This window comes from Trichoplusia ni, chromosome 10 (assembly GCF_003590095.1).
Source record: "Trichoplusia ni isolate ovarian cell line Hi5 chromosome 10, tn1, whole genome shotgun sequence".
Taxonomy (NCBI): Eukaryota; Metazoa; Arthropoda; class Insecta; order Lepidoptera; family Noctuidae; genus Trichoplusia; species Trichoplusia ni.
This window is the reverse complement of record NC_039487.1, coordinates 12186930-12205738: the sequence shown is the minus strand read 5'-3', so window position 1 is coordinate 12205738 and position 18809 is coordinate 12186930. Positions and strand designations below refer to the sequence as shown.

At 47.7% G+C, this 18809-nt stretch overlaps 1 protein-coding gene across 1 annotated transcript; it reads right to left on the bottom strand.

Annotated features, from left to right (window-relative positions):
• Positions 1-702: 702 nt before the first annotated feature.
• On the bottom strand, positions 703-16963 carry LOC113497878 (low-density lipoprotein receptor-related protein 2; the record flags this gene model as incomplete). Its single annotated transcript, XM_026877640.1, is given in 22 exon segments — positions 703-937; positions 1343-1592; positions 1685-1843; positions 1950-2791; positions 2953-3160; positions 3243-3469; positions 3690-3848; positions 3933-9872; positions 9963-10308; positions 10395-10499; positions 10584-11765; positions 11848-12138; positions 12297-12447; positions 12551-12703; positions 12814-13073; positions 13159-14764; positions 14844-15113; positions 15268-15494; positions 15615-15791; positions 16019-16273; positions 16353-16519; positions 16855-16963. Coding segments are annotated over 22 exon segments (13304 nt in total), but the record flags the coding sequence as incomplete, so codon positions are not given.
• Between the last annotated feature and the right edge of the window lie 1846 nt (positions 16964-18809).

Genomic DNA, 18809 nt, shown 5'->3' with positions numbered 1-18809 from the left:
GAATTGGGGATAGATAAAATATATGAAACACGACCGCAGCGTCGCTGTGGCCGCGAAGTGCGGGCAAACCGCCGGGCGAATGACGTCACCACAAGTCGCCTATCGAGATCCCTACTCGACAACAATTACAAAAGACGTAATATTATATCATTTACAGTTATTTTTCAATTATTTTATTTTTAAGGGATGAGAAAATTCAGCTATAAATTATTATTGAGGGTCATTATTTAGCGTTCGTTATTTCAAACAACGTGCACGTTACAATAAAATTGTTTGAAATAGCGGCCACCTATCCCTTTGCCTGCGGGCGCTACAGGACGCGCGGCGCGGCCAGGTCGGCCAGCAGGCGCGCGGGCAGCAGGCGCAGCGGGGCGGGCGCGCGGCGCGGGCCGCGCCCTCGCGGCTAGCAGTGCGGGTCCTCGCGCACCAGCGCCGCCGTGTCGCGCCCCGTGTCGGCGGCGGGGTCCAGCGCGCGCGCCCCCGCGCCCCCGCCCGCGCCCGCGCCCCCCGCGCCCCCTGCGCCGCGCGTCTCCGTCGATGATGGCGAGATCACCGCTGACACCACTTTCTCCTTTAATTCGTCTGGAACTTCGTATATTCCGGCTGCAAAACAAATTGATGCTTATTTTTTAGCCAAGAATTACACATGATACGAGCTCGGTGATATCAGATCGCTGAGAGGCGAAATTCAGGATCAGTGCAATTGAACCAATGTAATTAGAAGTGATTGAACTCACGTATGGGCGGCTCGGGTTCGCCGGCGGCCACGGCGCGGGTGACAGCGTCGTACATGGGGTTGCTGAAGTCGCGGCCCTTGCGCGGCGTCTCCTCCAGCGTGTAGCCGGGCTCGGCCACGCCGCCGAACTCTACGTTGGAGCCCTGACGGAACGACACGCTCTGCGACGACGCCAGGCTGCCTAGACCGCCTCCCTTGCCGCTGTTACAAATAAATTGTAACTGTTAACTCATAAACGTCCGAAATGAAACCTCGTTTTTGGTGAGAACTGAATGAAGCAATGCCAGGCGAGTGAAGGTAACCGTCACATATTTTGGCTGGATGGCTTCTGCACCACTCATAATGAAAACCTTGCAATTCTGAATATATGATTTCAGTTGTTTGTAGTATCTAGTTATAGTTTTTTGTAGTTGGAGTAAAATATGTCCGACGACTACTGTTTGCATAATGATTAAACACGAGACAGCACAAGTCATGGTAAATTTTTCTGCAGGAATCTACAGTGCTATAAAAGATACTCCTTATCATTGAACTAGTTAAGACGACATCTTAGTTAAAACGGAGAATTGTAAAAAAATGAAGCGATAATATATCGATAAGACTCACAAGGGTCTCTTCCGGATGACGAACCAGGCGGCGGCGCCGGCCAGCGCCAGCAGCAGCACGAGCAGCAGCGGCACGAGCACGGCGGCGGCCGTGGCGGCGCGCGCGGCGGCCGCGGCCGGGGCCCGCGCGCACGTGGGGCCCGCGCCCCCGGGCCCGCACGCGCAGCGCACGCCGCCCGCGCCGTCCTCCTCGCACGTGCCGCCGTTCTCGCACGGGCACACGCGCGGCAGCGGGCGCGGCGGCTCCACCGCTGAACACACAGGCATCGATACATTCATATTCCAAAATGAACAGCGAATCGAGAAAAACGAAAGCCAGCAGGAATTGGAAAAAATATGTTACCGGCATCGCAGGCGAGCTCCTGCGCGAGGCGCTTGGGCGGCGGCTGCTGGTCGGGGCACACGCAGCGGCGGCCCGCGGGCACGGCCAGGCACAGGTGCGAGCAGGGCGCGCGCGCGCACTCCGAGCGGGCCGACACGTTGTAGCGCCGCGGGTGGTACACTACACACGAAGGTTCCACATTACGAAATACATTTTGGAAGAGTTCACTAAAAGTATTTTTCGAAGGATTACCTATAGAAAGTTATTGATTCAAAGTGAAACTCACCTTTCACAGCTGAGGGATTGACTAGATCCTTGGATATAACGAATGGCACTCCTCTTCCAAACTTGTCCTGTCTTACGAGCTCGCCCGTATCCCTGGTGACCCAGTACAGCGACGACTCGAAAACGTCCAATGACAGCGGATGCTTCAGTAGATCGCCTTTGAGTATGATTTTTCTGTTGGAACCGTCGTGCCTCATCATCTCGATAGTATTCAGCTTTGTATCAGTCCAGTAGATAGAATGATCCATTAAATGATCGATGGCTAAGCCTGTGGGATGCCTGATGTTCTCCGTGACGATTGGTCGCCTCTTTGAGCCATCCATCCAGGCAATTTCGATCTTAGGAGCTGAGCCCGCGTCCGCCCAGAACATCCTGCCCATTTGAGGATCGAGAACAAGTGACGTCGGACTTTCGATGCCAGCCGATACAAGAGCTCTTCGGTACCTTCCGTCTGTTCTAGCCACCATAACTCGTCCTCTGGGTTTGGAACCAGTTCGGTCTGTTTCTGTCCAGTACAGATTGTCTCCTATATAGTCGACAGCAAGCGCGGTCGGTTTTGAGTTGCCCTTCATGTTCAAGTCCTGGGCGAATCCAGTCTTGGCCTGACCATTCAGAGCATTAATCATGTACGAGCGTTTGATTGTTTTGTCGTAGCTGTCGGCCCAGAATATCATCTCATGTTTAGGGTCGTAGTCGATGGCCTCGATTCTCTTCTCTGACGTAATCACATCGAACTCCTCATTCTTGTCTTGGGCAAATGCGTGAATTTCTGGTCCGTTAGCAAATAATAACACAACCTCGTCTTCTGTAACTTTGCATACGCCTGACAGGTTGTCAGCCAATCTGTAATTAGATTGTATTTTAAGGCTGGTTACATTCATTAATATTGTATATATATATATTTTTACATAATAATGTGTTTTGACAGTATTTTGCTGCTATAGCGGCAAAAGGCTTTACATGTTAAAACTAGGTCTAGCATGCGGCGAATATAGTTTACTTACTTGAATCCTTCTCGACAGTCGCAGCTGTAGCTTCCGTTCAAGTTGTTGCAGATCTGAGAGCAGTGGTGGGTACCAGCGGCGCACTCGTTAACGTCCACACACTTTTTCTTGTCTACCGGTGAAATGATCCATCCCTGGTAGCAGGTACAGATGTACCCGCCAGCGCCGCCGATCTGAGTTAAGTTCGTGCAGAAATGTTCGCAGCCACCTGAAACCAATACAATCAAATTCGATATTGCTCAAACACATAATATAAAAAGACGATGTGCTTTATTTGAATGACCATGTACCTTTATCCATATGAGAGCAGGTGTGTGTGTGATGGCAGCCCAGCTCGTCCGAGGCGTCGCCGCAGTCGTCAGCGAAGTCGCAGAGCTGCGTGCGGTCCACGCAGTGCCTGTTGGCGCACTGGAACTGCGTGTAAGGGTCGCACGGCTTGATGCGGGCCGCGCACAGGGTCATGTTGTTCTCGTCCGAGCCGTCGCCGCAGTTGTCCACGCCGTCACACACTTGGTATCTGCACACACCCATCAACACCAGATTATATAAATAAATAATTTAGGTTAAAGGCTTTCCTCAAAAAGTGGACAATCGCTAAAAAGCTAATACGGTCTTACAACGTTGCTTTTTTATTTCTGGTCAATGGTTTTTGGGTATCATCAGAATCATCTTTATTATTACGAACTATTACTCTCAAGGGCGAAGTTTAACTGTGAATTTCTAAATTAGTATTTTACCTCGGCACACATCTATGGTTATCGCAGTGGAACCGTCTCAGCGTGTCGCAGTTAAAGTTAGTGCAGATGGAAGCTGCCTCGTCGGAACCATCACCGCAATCATCAGTTCCGTCACACAAGTCTGATTGAGACACGCACAAGTTATTGGCGCACTGGAATCTGTAATCAAAATTGAATGTGTTTAAAGAGTTAAACTTGAATTAATGTACAATCATCAATCAGTTTAAGTATAGTTATATTTACCGGCTCTCTGGACAGTATCTGCCTCCAGGGTAACGTGGTGGGCAGCCGATTTCATCAGACAGATCCCTACAATCCCTGTCTCCATCGCATCTGAAGTAAGCAGCGATGCAGTGTCCTGATTTACATTGGAAAGTTCCATTCTTGCACTTGAAGCCTCCGCAGTCGGCCTCATCCGTATTGTCTCCACAGTCATCTTCATGATCGCAACGCCATCTCGAAGATATACATTTACCATTACCGCACTTAAATTCAGATTCTGAACATTCTCTGTACTTGTGTTGGCAAACAGTTTCCGATTCGTCGCTGCCATCTCCACAATCGTCGGTGAAATCGCAGAGCCATTGTTTAGGTATGCAGCGTTTATTGTCGCAGGTAAAGTCTGTTTCTGAATTGCAGGACGGACAGTTTTCCGGTAACTCGTCAGATCCATCTCTGCAGTCATCTTTGCCGTCGCAGAAGAGCCATTTTGGTATACATCTGTAGTTTGCTTGCCCTGGGCATCTTCTCCAACCTGTTGTGCAATTCTTTTGTCGGCACATGTAAGCGGGTTCATCAGAATCATCTCCGCAGTCATTGTCGAAGTCACACATCCATAATTTAGGTATGCAGCGTCCGTTCTTGCACGCAAATTCGGTGTCAGGGTTACAAGGTCTGTTATGACACATGGCAGGATCTTCGTCGCTGTTGTCCTTGCAGTCTGTGTCGCCATCACACTTCCAGCTATCCAAGATACACCTACCGCTAGCTTTGCACTTGAATTCTAGAAGAGGACATTCGTGCGAACACTCTGACTCGTCACTGCCGTCACCGCAGTCATCGGTACCATCACATATAGTGGCAGCTGGCGTACAGTTGGTGTTCTTACATTGGAATGAGCCAGCTCGGCAGTGTCGTACTGGGCATGTGTCGGGCTCGTCAGAACCATCCATACAGTCCTTTTCACCGTCGCACTTCCAGAACCATGGGATGCATTTCTCATCACGCCCATTACACCTGTGCTGACCGTCTGTGCAGTTGGCAATGCAAGTCTTCATGTCTCTAGCAAGGTAGAATTGGTTTGGACAAGCACATTTGTATGTTGTGGCACCCTCTTCTCCGTAACCCTCAATGTTCAAATAGCTGGACTCGTGCGGAGGTGCTATTAGACAAAGGTGTGAGCATCCACCGTTGTTGTCTCCACAAGGGTTGGGGTACGATAGTTGTCTTAAAGGATGTACCACGTGGATATCATAAGGCCTATGAGTTGTGTTTCTAAGAATAGTCAAATTCTCTCCGGAATGTTTGTGTGCCTTACTAATGGCTTTGAGGTTCCAGTCAGTCCAGTAAATTTCATCGTCAAATAGACTGAGGGCGAAAACATGCGGTACCTTGGATCCAGAAAGCACCACATGTCTGTGTCTTCCTTCTAAATCTGCCGAGCCTATGTAATCCAAGTGAGCATCAGCCCAGTATATTCTGTCAGTAAAGTAATCTAATGTCAAAGCGTTTGGCCAAGCGATATCATCTTCCCAATTTAGAATAGAAGTAAAGTTTGAGCCATCCATACCCAGCTTACCAATGTAGGCTTGCAAGTGCCACGAAGTGAAGTACAGGTAACCTGTTCCTGGATGAACCACAATCGCTCGGGGGTCGGTGACACCGGTCTTCAGTGTCTTTCTTCTAGTACCATCTAATTCCGAGACGTCCAGGTTCTTCGAATGTCTGTCAAGCCAGTAAAGCTTCCTTCCAATCCAGTCCACTGCGATACCTTCGAGACCGTGAGAGTCGTGACGAATAACAACCTCTTTCGTGGGATTAGGGTCTGTGTAGTTTGATCTGTAAATAGTCTTGGCTGAAACATCAGCGAAATACATTCTCTGTTCTTTGAAATCAAAGTCAATGGCCACGACGTTCATTAGATCTTGGTGCATTAGATTGTAAAGGGAGGCGTCTGTGGACATGTTTCGGACGTAGTACTTATTAGTGAAAATGATCCAAGCTGTTATGTTGTCTTTTCGTTTGCAGGTATGCTCGTCAGGTTCCCTTTCATAATACTGGTCGTTACACTTACAGTAATATGATCCCGGGGTGTTAGAACAGTACTGTGAGCACACTCCTGGCGTTTCGATACATTCATCTATGTCAGCGCAGGCTTTTCCGTCGCCAAGCAGCTTGTAGCCTTGATTACAGTCGCAGTAATAGCCAGTAATAGTGTCAATACATTTGTGCCCACATTGATTTATTTCCAATTTAGCACATTCGTCGACATTACAGTGCGCAGGTTCGTCGGAGTCGTCTGTACAGTCTGATACCTTGTTGCACACCAGCCGACTATCAATGCATTGATCGTTGTTACACTTGAATTGTCCATTAGGACAAGTCTTGTTTTCTTTAACACATCCAACTTCGTCAGAATGGTCGCCGCAGTCATCCTCGCCGTCGCACCTAAAGTGATTTCTGATGCACTTGAAATTTTGGCATTTGAATTCTTGATCGGTACACGTCTTATACTGAGTGTTACAGCGCTTGCCTTCGTCGGAACCGTCACCACAGTCATTGTCGTGATCACACACCCATCCTTCGTTAATGCAGCGCCCATTGTTGCATTGGAATTGATCATCAGAACACGGAGGAGGCGTTGCGCAATGATGGATTGTAGAATTTTCATCAGCGCCATCGATACAGTCAGGGTCGCCATCACATATCCATTTCTTTGGTATACATTGCGCACGTTGCCAGAACTTGTTTTCTTCACAAGTGTACTCTGTTTCAGCGTCACACTTGCGTTCGTTGCACTGATGGCGGTCGTCTTCATCACTATTATCAAGACAATCGTTGTCGCCATCACAAATGTATATCCTAGGTATGCAATTACCGTTGTCACAAGTGAACAGGTCTCCAAAACAAGTACGTCCCTCGGAGCGGCAGTATTCTGGTGGTTCATCAGCTCCGTCACCACAGTCGTCATCACCGTCACAGTACCAAGTAGCAGGAATGCATCGATGGTTGGGGCAGCGGAAACTATTTTGAGGACACGTTCTTTGAGCACAGTGTAGCGGATCCTCGTCAGAGTTGTCACCACAGTCATTGTCTCCGTCGCACAGCCAGTACGGTTCAACACAAATATTCGTTTTCTCGCATTTGAGGTGGTTCGTTGGGCAGGTTGTATTCATGGGACAACGCTCATGTGTTTCGTCGGATGTGATGTTGTCTTTACAGTCGTTGATGCCATTACAAACTTGTGTTTTAGGTATGCAGCGTGAATTCAGGCAAGTGAATTCTCCTTCAGCGCAAGGTGGGTATACACAGCCTTCTTCATCTGATCCATCTTTGCAGTCGTTTTCGTGGTCACATTTCCATGATTGGAAGATACACCTTCCATTATTACAGCGGAACTCACTAGGTGAGCAAGAGTGGTAGGTGCAGTAGTTCTTGTCTTCATCGGAGTTGTCACCGCAGTCATCGTCACCATCACAAGACCACATTTTGCTGATACATTTTCCGTTAGCGCAGGAGAACTTGCTCGGGTCACAAGTGATATTCTTGGCGACACACATACGTCCTTCGTTGACAAGTTTAGTGTTGTCGTCACATTTGCATTCAACTGTGTTGTTGGGCGCCGGGTGGCAGCTGTGCGCGCAGCCTCCGTTGCTGATCTTACAAGGGTTGACCTGGCACTTCTGTCTGCTGCTACTGTATATGTGAATATCACGAGGAGAGTCTTCCAAACGTTTAACCATTTCGATCATATTAGCACCGGTGTGTTTTTCTGCTCTGTAAACACCGCGAAGCTGTAGGTCCGTCCAATAAATGTAGTTTCCAAATACTGTTATAGCGAATGGGTAAATGGTCGCGCTTATAAGGACTTCTCTGTCCGAACCATCCATTTTAGATCTTTCAATTTTCTCTCGAACAGCGTCTGTCCAGTATAACATGCTTTCATCAAAATCAATAGTCAAACCGCTAGGCTGTGAAAGGTCTTTATCGATAATAGCTTTCTTTAACGATCCCGCCATGGTTGTTCTATAGATCTTTCCAGAAGTACCAAATCGTCCCCAGTCAGTGTAGTACAGCGTTCCATTGCAAGGATCTACCACAATAGCTCGAGGTCTCTCTACCCTGGCTATCATTACAAGTTCGGTGCCATCCAAATTCATAGCGTAAATGGAATTGTTTGAGCTGTCAGTCCAGTAAACCTTTTTCTGAGTCCAGTCGTACGATATGCCTTCGGGGTTGATTCCCTTGCTGATGATATTTTGGATTGTAGATGGATCCGGGTTGTTTGCGGACATCCAACCGATTCTTGCCCAAGGTCTGATTTGTGTGAAGAATAACTTGTTGTCGGCGTAGTCGAATTCGACGCCAACGACGTTTGTCAAGTTCACGACGGGTTTGAAAGGTACTCCGGTGGACTTGGGGTCCAGGTTGATGGCGCGGATCTCCGTCCTGGTGGTGAATACAAGGTACTGGTCTACGACATCACACTTCTTTGGGTTGGTAGCTGATATCTGTCCTGTGGCGCAGTCACATTTGTGTGTGTAGCCTTTGTTTGCTTCAGGTGGGTAACTAAAGCATAACTGGTCACATCCGCCATTGCCTAACTTTCTGCAGGGGTTGTTTTCATCTGTTGGCTGGTTGTTCACGTCAAATATAACGATATCTCTTAGTTTCGGTAGGTTTATCCTTACTTTTTCTGGCATTGACATGTTGCCTGGCAGTTTTGATGCTTTGTAGATAGTTTGCAAGTTGCGATCAACCCAATATACGCTGCCTGTGTGTATCGCAATGCCCATAGGGTTTGGTAAGTTCGATCTAATCAACTGCCTATTGCCGCCATTGAAGGAAATCTTTTGTATTTGGTCTAGTTTAGAGTCCACCCAGTAGACATCGTGAGTCAGCATATCTATTGTCAGATCTCTCGGATTCGATATTCCAGAGCTCACAACAGTTTGCCAGTTGCTACCGTCTAAGTAGGCTTTTCCGATACGTGGGTACTGACCATAGTCGATCCAGTACAACAGTCTTTTCAGAGGGTTGACGGCCAACTCTCGAGGAGCATCCATTGTAGTTTTGACTAATACCTTCCTGTTAGAGCCATCTAGCCAACACATCTCAACATAGTTTTCGTGAGGAAAGACATTTGTAAAGTAGAGGTTTCCCGCCACCCAGTCGATCGCTAATCCACGTATGCCATTGCTGCCGATACCATCTTTAACAATATGTTGTAGTTCAGTGCCGTTCGGTCGTATACGGAAAATGCCGTTCCATTGTCCACGATTAAATTCTACCCAGTAGATATAATTGGCAGCGAAATGGACATCAACGTGTAGGATGTGGTGCCCGAGTCCGGTTACTGGGACCATTGCCTCGGCACTGGAATCGATACTGTAACCTCTGATTAAGTCCAGCTGTGATACTACCGCGAAGGTCTTGTAAGGGACGCAGTTAACCTCGTTTTCTTTCCTGTAGCCCACCGAGCACGCACAGATCCGAGACCCGCCGTCACCGGGGATACAGATCTGTTCGCAGCCTCCGTTGTTCTGAGAGCATGGGTGATGGACCATTTTCCTCTTCTGGAATACCGTAAATGATTTCAAATCGCTCTCATTGTCTAATACAGCCTTAATGTTGTCTCCGTTAGGCAAGTCAGCCTTAATGATCTTCTCGTGCAGTGGATCCAAGACGTACAGTCTGGAATCAAGGACTGCAATCACTTTAGGGTATGATATGCCAGCCGCTTCCGCCAATATGGTTTTTCTGTCATTTCCTTCTGTGTTAACGCTGTTTACGCTCGCCGGGTATTGCGCACTGAAGTATAAAATTTTCTTCTCAACATCAATGGTGACGGCCTCTGGCCTCTCGATGTTGTCCACAAGAATGATAGGATTGGTGCCATCCATATTAACTTTGCCTATTTTAGCTGGCACTCCGAAGCCGCCTTCATCTGACCAGTACATTTTGCTGCAACACAAATAGTTAACAATGAATAACTTTTTTATTAGTGAATATTTAAAGTTTTATGATTGATAATTAATATTTTTTAAATCTTACCCTTCAGTAGGATCTAAGCAGATGCCTTTAGGTTTGGCTACGGAGGTTCTACTGCCATCATTAGCCATCACGATAGACCTGTACTTTACTTTGCCATCAACTCTTACTAATTCGATGTTACTGGCGACTCTGTTGGCCATGTATAAGTTTCTGCCGAGCCAGTCAAACGCGATCGAAGAAGGAGCACCCACGATGCCATTGTCGGACCCGAAGAACTCGACCTTATTACCACCGCCATAAGGCATACTGTATATTGTACAATTCTCGTCATCATCGCTGTCTCCAGATATGGATTGCAGCCAGTACAGCATGTGGCCTTGTCGGTCATAGTCCAGTTGGACTCCTCCTAAAAGAAGATAAAATTTAAAGATAACATTGAAATTGAGCAAATTCATACTTTTTGTTTATAAAGTCAGAATCTGTAGTACTTACCTTGAATTCCAACAATTGGAGCAAGTTGTCCAGCGCGGCCGGAACCGTCCATTGATAGATCGATGACTTGGCTTCCTTTAAGTACCATCAGGTACGCTGATTCCTCTGTGAATATCAGAATATTAGCTTGCAAACTTTCTGCTACTTTTATATAGTTAAGTATAAAATATTCAAAAAGTATTTTTTTACCTTCAATACACTTGCCGTCAGGTAACAATTTAAATCCAGGTTTGCACATGCAAGTGTAGCTTATCGTCTTATTAGGACTGAGCAGACATAGGTGCTGGCATGTGTCCTTCTTGCAGGGCGATGTGTACTGCGGCTGTAGAGACGGGTGGTGGACGTGGATGGACAGCGGCTGCGATATCAAATGAGAGACGACGGTCTGGTTGGTGCCCTTGAACTTGTGAGCTGACAACACCCTGTTCAACTGACGGTCGGTCCAGTACAACGTGTCTTCGAATAACGTTAAGGAATGCGGGTGGAGAAGGTAGTGGCTGCCAGCTAGCACCTGCTGTCTGCCGGTGCCATTGTAATAACAGAAATCGATAAAGTCCAGTTTAGAGTCGGCGAAGTACACCCTCTGTGTCGCTGTGTCAAGGGTTAATCCGTTAGGCCAGTAGATTTTAGTAGTAATAATGGCCGATCTTTGTGTACCGTCCATTCCGACCCTTTCGATACGAGGGTTTTCTCCCCAATCAGTCCAGAACAACCACCTTGCGTTCGGGGCCGGGTCGAGGCACATTCCTCTCGGCTGGGTAATGTTACCGCTCAGTAGAGCAGTCCTAGCGCTGCCGTCTTCTCTGGCCACTTCGATAGTATTGAGTTTGCTGTCCAGCCAGTAAATATTTCCTCCTACCCAGTCATAGGCCAGACCTTCTACGAGATCCAATCCTGTGGAAATGATGACCTGTGGTTCGCTACCGCGGTCTAATCTAGAAATCTTCTTCAGCTTCATGTCTGACCAGAATATAGTCCCTGTATGCATGTTGGATGCTGTTGCAACAACATTTTCCACGTTAATGGGCACTCTTTCGAGACCCTGTTCGTTAAGGTCGGCCACTAATATAGAATGCCTGTTCGAGATGATTAGGAATGCACTAGAATGATTGTTGGCTTTGCATGTATGATTGTTCATAGTTAATAGGTAGCCATCCACGCACGAGCAGACGTAAGAACCCTTAGTATTGGTACACGTTTGTGAGCAGAGTCCGGGAGGATTGCACTCATCTATGTCTTTGCAGTTGGTACCATCGACGTCTAATTCTTCACCAGGCGGACACAAACATAACGGTCCATTCGGAGTCTGTTTGCAACCATTTGAGCACATCCCGTCTTGGTGTTCACATTCAGCAAAATCGCAGCTAAAACCTGCAAAATAGATACGTTACATAAACTGTTGATCCTCGAAATCAAAGTTACCTTTGGATCGTAATTTTGTGAAGAATCGTACCTTCGTCGGCACCGTTGGGGCAGTCGAAGTTGTTGTCGCAGACCTGCGTGAGGTTGACGCAGCGGCCCGTGACGCCGGGGCACGGCCAGCCGCCCGGCGGGCAGCGCAGGGCGGGCGGCTGGCAGGCGTGCGCGCGGCCCTCGTCGCTGCCGTCGCCGCAGTCGTCGCGGCCGTCGCACACGTAGGCCTTGAACACGCAGCGCCCGTTGTCGCAGCGGAAGTGCGCCGGCCCGCACGCCGCCGCGCCGCACGCCGCCGGCTCGTCCGACAGGTCCTCGCAGTCCGGAGTGCCTGCACACGCGCGCCCTTAGCACCCACACACTACCACGCTCTACTACACAACCTACTAAGCTATACCACCAATAATCTACGTACGACTAAAAAGATAAAAGTTATAACGTCTTCGGTGTAGCTTTAAAGGATATCTTGTTGTTCACGTATATGCTCACCATCACAATACCACGTGGTGGGGATACAGATGCCAGAGGAGCGGCACTGGAACTGCTTGTCAGGCTGGCACTGGTGCGGCGCCAGCGACGGGCAGCCCGCCTCGTCACTGCCGTCGTTACAATCGGGGATACCGTCACATTTGTAAGCTTCCTGAAATATAACAGTAAAAAATGACAATTTAACGTCTCGCACGAAACTTTCGTATAGAAAAAATATTCAGTATGCATATTCATTTAATAGTGCGAATACCGACCTGCACGCACTGCTTGAGGTCAGCGCACTTGAACTGGCTGGCGAGGCAGGACACGGGCGGGCAGTCCGCCTCGTCCTGCTTGTCGAAGCAGTCGTCGTCACCGTCGCACACCCACGACGCCGGGATACAGTGCCCCGTGCGCGGACATGTGAACTGCACATACCGACATAGATTAACGCGATGACTTCTACTAGTAGAAAGAATAATACAAAACATACTACATGATACATGTCAGTGAGTTTTCGAGGGACTGATGGCTGTACCTGGAAGTAAGCACAAGTCTTCTCTGCACAGTGAGAGCCCTCATCAGATCCGTCTCCGCAGTCGTTCTCGGAGTCACACTTCCAGGTGTTGGGCACGCAGCGGCCGTTGTCGCACTGGAACTGCGAGGAGCTGCAGGTCACGTTGACGCAGCCCGTCTCGTCCGAGAAGTCGCCGCAGTCGTTCTCAGAGTCACACTTAAATGTTGCCGGAATGCACCGACCAGACTTACACATGAACTCTGATGATCTACATGTCGTTTCTGAAATCAATGAAATTGTCATTAAAACCATCTGAGCTACTCAAAGGTAGAAACCCTTAGAAGAAGGTACATAAAAAGTAATTACTAGTGCAGTTCTGCTCCTCGTCGCTGTTGTCGAGGCAGTCGTCGTCGCCGTCGCACACCCAGCTCTTGGGTATGCAGCGCTGGTTGCTGCAGGTGAAGTCCCAGGAGTGCGGACAGGCCTGCACGGGCGGCTCGGAGTTGGGGTCGGCCACGCAGCTCGTGCCGTCGCCGCCCAGCTTCTCGCCGTACGGACAGCCGCACTTCACCGTCAGCAACTCTGTGTTATTTCTAGGCACTGCAAAACATAACTTTTGACAGTTTCCATTGTCCCTCGAACATGGCTGCATCGGATCTATCCTCTGTATTTCCTCACTGTACACTTTTACACCGTAGAGCCTGTTGGTTTGCGGTTCGCGGACCATAATGTCCTCTTGCTCACCGGTCAGCTTGTGCAGCCTTACAATAGCGTCCAGCCTCCAGTCCGTTATGTACATAAATTCTTTGTGGATGACAATGGAGAATGGATGTCTAATCAGTCTTGAGTTAACAGTCTTGACGTCGGTACCGTCCAGCTTGGAGTGTTGCACGTGGTCGAGCAGAGCGTCGCACCAGTACAGTCTGTCGGAATCAAAGTCTATGGACAAACCGTTGGGCCAGCCGAGCGTCACGTTCTCGAATACTAATAAGTTAGTTCCATCGGTGTACGCTCTGCTGATGTTGGCTGGCCTGTCCCATTCTGAGAAGAAAATAAAACCTTTGTTTGGATGTACGACAATTGCTCGCGGCCTCTTCAAGTCTTTTAGTAAAGTTCTTTTGTAAGCTACGTTTCTAGTAGATAACACGTTTAGGGTTCCTTTCCTAGAGTCTATGTAGTACAGATTCTTTGACGCCCAGTCTACTGCTAAACCTTCAACACCTTCATTTTGTGATGCTAGAACTATTTCCTTAGTGGTTCCATTCCGGTGCACTCTGTATATAACATCTTGCAGCACATCCGAGTAGTAGATGTGTTCGTCTCGAGCATCAAAGTCTAATCCTACAAATCTAGCTCTTCTCGACACTACTGGTAAGATGGCATCGCTGAAGCCCTCTATCACTGGGTTCAGTACTTTTCCTTTAATAAACCTCTGCTGGGAGTACATAAGGAACTCTTTAACAAGATCACAGTTTCTTAAATCGGTTTCCAGTCTATAGCCGATGTTACACGCGCAGCGGTAGCCCAGGCCGCCGTTCTGTAGAGCGGTCACTATACACATCTGCGAGCATCCTCCGTTATTCGTGCCGCACGGATTGTTTACTGAGGTTTGCTTGAGCGAGTGGATCACAGTAATAGCTTTGGGTTCTCGGATATCTTTCATCTTGTAGATTGCTTGTATACTGGAGGGACCTTCGTACTTGTTGACTGAGCTGATCCCTTGCTTGGTGTTATCTGACCAGTAGACCCTGTCTTCGAACAGCGCCAGTCTGGAGGGGCTGGGGACCTGTTGCCCTCTGAGGACCAGGAATCGATGGTTACCATCGTAGTCTACCGTCTCTATATAGTCCAGCAGGGAATCACACCAGAATATCCTTCGTGCGATGATGTCGACTGCGATACCCGACGCTTTGTATGCCGCTTCAGAGACGATGGATTTGGAGTGCGTGCCGTCCATGTTAGCTCTGATGATCTGGAAGGAATTGAAACGCGGAGTGAGTTTTGGTACTTTTGATATGGGTACATTAAATGACGTAAGGTGCTGGATATACCTGACTGCTGTCAGCAACAAACATCAACCCTAACGTGGGGTCGAGAGCCAAGTCAGCGGGGTTGGTGAGGTTAGAACCCAGCACAACAGCATGCCAGCGGCCGTCCAGCTCGAACACATCGATCTTTTGGCCGATAGCGTCAGCCACGTACAGCTTGTCGCCCACCCAGTCCACGGCCAGGGCCACGGGCGCCCACGAGCCGGCCACCGTGATGTCCGTGCCCGTGTAGCTGGTCACGCCCGCCGGCACGCTCAGCTGCTGCGAGTGGATCTGAAACACGATATGCCACAGCGTTAAGCGCGGTTTATCAATACACTTTAGTTTTTGAGATTCCAGATTTCAAGTCTCTATCTAACCTCAGTTGTTTGGCAAAATATAGATAATAGTGATATGCATAATCTCAGTAAAGTTTCATAAAACTAACCTTTCTAGTCTTAAGATCGGACCAGAACAAGAGGTTCCTCCTGTAGTGGAAGTCGAGTCCGGCGGCGGCGGTGGCGTTGGCGAGGTGTGTGGGCGCGCGGCCGTGCAGGTCCATGCGCAGCACGGCGGCCGCGTGCGCCAGCAGCAGCGCCGGCGCCGCCGACGCGCTCGACGCGCAGCGACCGTTGTCCACCAGCGTGTAGCCCGGGGCACAGGCACACTTGTACGCTGGCGAAACAACAAATCATTGCGGGTTTTTCTATTAAATGTTGCATTTCTACATAATAAACATGTGGTTGTCGGATGCCACCTGAAGACCCGGCGCGAACAGTGATAGATTATACTTACAGCCAGGAGTGTTGACGCAGAGCTGGTGGCAGTAGCCCCACTCGCGGCACTCGTCGCGGTCCACGCACGTGCGGTTGTCGGGCGCCAGCGTGAGCCCCGGCGCGCACGTGCACACGCCGCCGGAGGGCGACGCCACGCACTTGTACTCGCATTCCATCGCCGGACATGACGCCTTAGCTGAGGACACATGACGTCATCATTAGAACGGGTTGAAAGATTCGCAAAACCGTCAGGCAAGAAAGAAATGACTTGATGTTTTAAGAGCATCGCTTGTTTCTTAATTGTAAAACTCAATCTTGAAAATGTGAAATTTTACATAGGTAGCACACAAATGAGAAACCATAACCAAATGCACATTAACAAAAACTAGTATATAGTTATATATTATTATAGTATGTAGTTACAGCAAGCCTTCTCTTCATCCGCGTTGTCCTCGCAGTCCTTCTTGCCGTCGCACAGCTGCGAGCGCGCGATGCACTTGTGTGTGCCCCCGGGCCCGCCCTTAGGGCACAGGTACTTGTTATCGAGGCAGGCGATGGCGGTGCAGTTGCCCTCGTCCGAGCCGTCCGAGCAGTCCTTGTAGCCGTCGCACTGGTACGTCGCCGGGATGCACAGCGCGTTGCTGCAGCGGAACTGACCGATGTGGCATGGAGGGAAACCTGCACGGAAATATACAAGTTACACATGCAGTCACTTTTACATATCTTCTATGTTAGATGTATACTGTTAGAAACATACTGCAGTGTGCTTCATCCGAGTTGTCACCGCAGTCGTCCTTGTGGTCGCACTTGACGGCGGAGTCGACGCACTTGGTGCCGGAGGCGCAGCGGAACTGGTCGAGCCGGCACGCCAGCCCCGGCTCCGGGCAATCCTGCTCGTCGCGCCCCGTGCGGCAGTCTAGGTACCTGTGCACGTGTACGAGACTAGTCAGACAAATGTGCAAATTACTAAATAGAGATTTGATGTTTCATATGTTTCGAAAACAGGATTCGAGGTCATCAAGTTGTGACCGTCTTTGATGAAACTGATTGGTTTTATTTAATAAATTTTAGTTTTTATTACACTTCTTGTGTTAATTAAACTACTGTATTTATGTATATAAAATATTCTGAAACTTCGGTACAAAAAGCCTTTGCAAGTTTTTTCGTTTCTCTTCATGTGAGCTACACGTATTTAGCTCGCAAAACTACTGTCAACTATACTAAAGAGGTTTAGTAAAATAGATAATTTTATTGCTCACCCGTCACATTTCTTTTCTTTAGGTATGCATGGACCCTGTGATGAGATCTTGCCGGGCCCCGCGCCCTCCATGCCGCACTGGAAGTCGTCTGCCTGACATTTGCGATATGCTGTAAAAAATAAAATTAAAAATAAATTCATGGCATTCACGACAATCCCGACATTGTACGTTGTTGTCAAGAACACTGGGATTTGCCGTTTACTTAAAAATTATACATCCTATTACAATCCAAGAGTGTCATTTAATTCGTTGCAAAGAGCCGCTTCTTAATGTAATTTAAATAAAACATTATACAACAACACCTACATTTCCTATTCACCTCCTAAGTCGATGGCAGCCTTTAACTTAAGCCTCACATCACACTTGTGTTGTTACTTTTTCAAAGAAACAAAAACAGTACAACAACAAAAACAAATCCCTTAAATCGATTGTTTGTAGAAAAGCGTTTTCTTAACACAATGTTTGTGGAGCGCCGCCGCCAACACCTAGGCACGGGCGACGCTAATCTAATCCTGCTTCAGTATTGGTAATGAGATGCAAAAACGTCTGCGTGAGGCTTTTTACGACACTATGACACAACGTAGGACACACAGAAGGTCTACACAACGCCCCTACGTACGAACTTGATACATTTTAAGTTGATATTTAGTTTATTTTTCTGCTCTAATATTCCCAATCGTAATTACGATAACGTTTATACCAAAAATCGAATGCAGACTCAAATATAAGGTGTTTGTGTTTTATAAAAAAAGTGGATCTTCTGTATTTATTATCCATGTACCCATTTGCCAAGCAAACCTTCGGCGAGATAATACGATTTTCATATAAAGTTATGTAAAAATGTGGCGATAGAGGGCGCGTCGGCGGCGAAGCGGGTCGCCCGCGTCAAAGCCGATACAGCCTGCGAGAGACTCTTACGAAGCCTTTACGAAGTGGAGCTAGAACAAATAAGCTGTTTGTTCCGCACCCTGCCCGGGGTACAAGACGTTGCGATGTTTTGAATAGTATCAAAAGCTTTCTTTACTAAAACGATTCCCGCAGTAGTGAATTTAATCCTTGTGTTGCGGCCGTTGCGGGGGTCTCACATGCACAAAGACACCCAGACTCAGGACATGCATTCGTGGATTACACAAACGCTTGTCCTATGCGGGGATCGGACACGCGACATATCGTGCAGTGGGTTTGGCGTGGTGACCTCAACCACTCGTCTATCCGTAATAAAATGTTAACAATTCATAAATAAAACAGTTTGTATATTTAGATATAATATATTTCTCTATTAAGTAGCATCATTTCATAGGTTCATAGGTACGTTGTAAAATCTTCCTATAAATAAGTGAGCGTCTCTAATGCATAATGTAAAGTCTGCGCTGTTCCCTTAGTTTGCCTGAATATTAACTCGTAATAATTATGTGCGGTGCGCCGGCACTTTCTCCGAGGCATTGTGTAGCCATGCATATTATCATGCATGAATAACAGCATGTTCAACAATACAACACACCAACTCTAATAAGGTTTTACTTTTATTCTATGTATAATCTGGAATATTTTTAATGCTAAAAGTGATTCCCTCCGTACCAAGTCTCCTAGCGACTTTCACTCAATTCTGAGGGTCGCCACCAACTCCTAAAAAAGGTTACTATGCACGATTTGACGCCTATTGTAATTTATTATTGTCCATAAGAATATATGAAATTAATCAGGGAACTTAAAAACAAAACAAATTATTTTCAATAATTTAAGTTTTACCTGATTCTATAACACTAGTTCCGTAACACTCATAGTAGCAAACAACGAAACAATTTGTAATAAGTTTTAAATGGCTGCCACAATTAATAGCTTCGCGAAGAGAAATGTAAGAGTCCTGATGTTCATAAGAATTGATTGTGCCGTTTTGTGAATACGCAATAAATCTTGGACCGTTTATAATGACCGTGATTTGAATATATTATTGA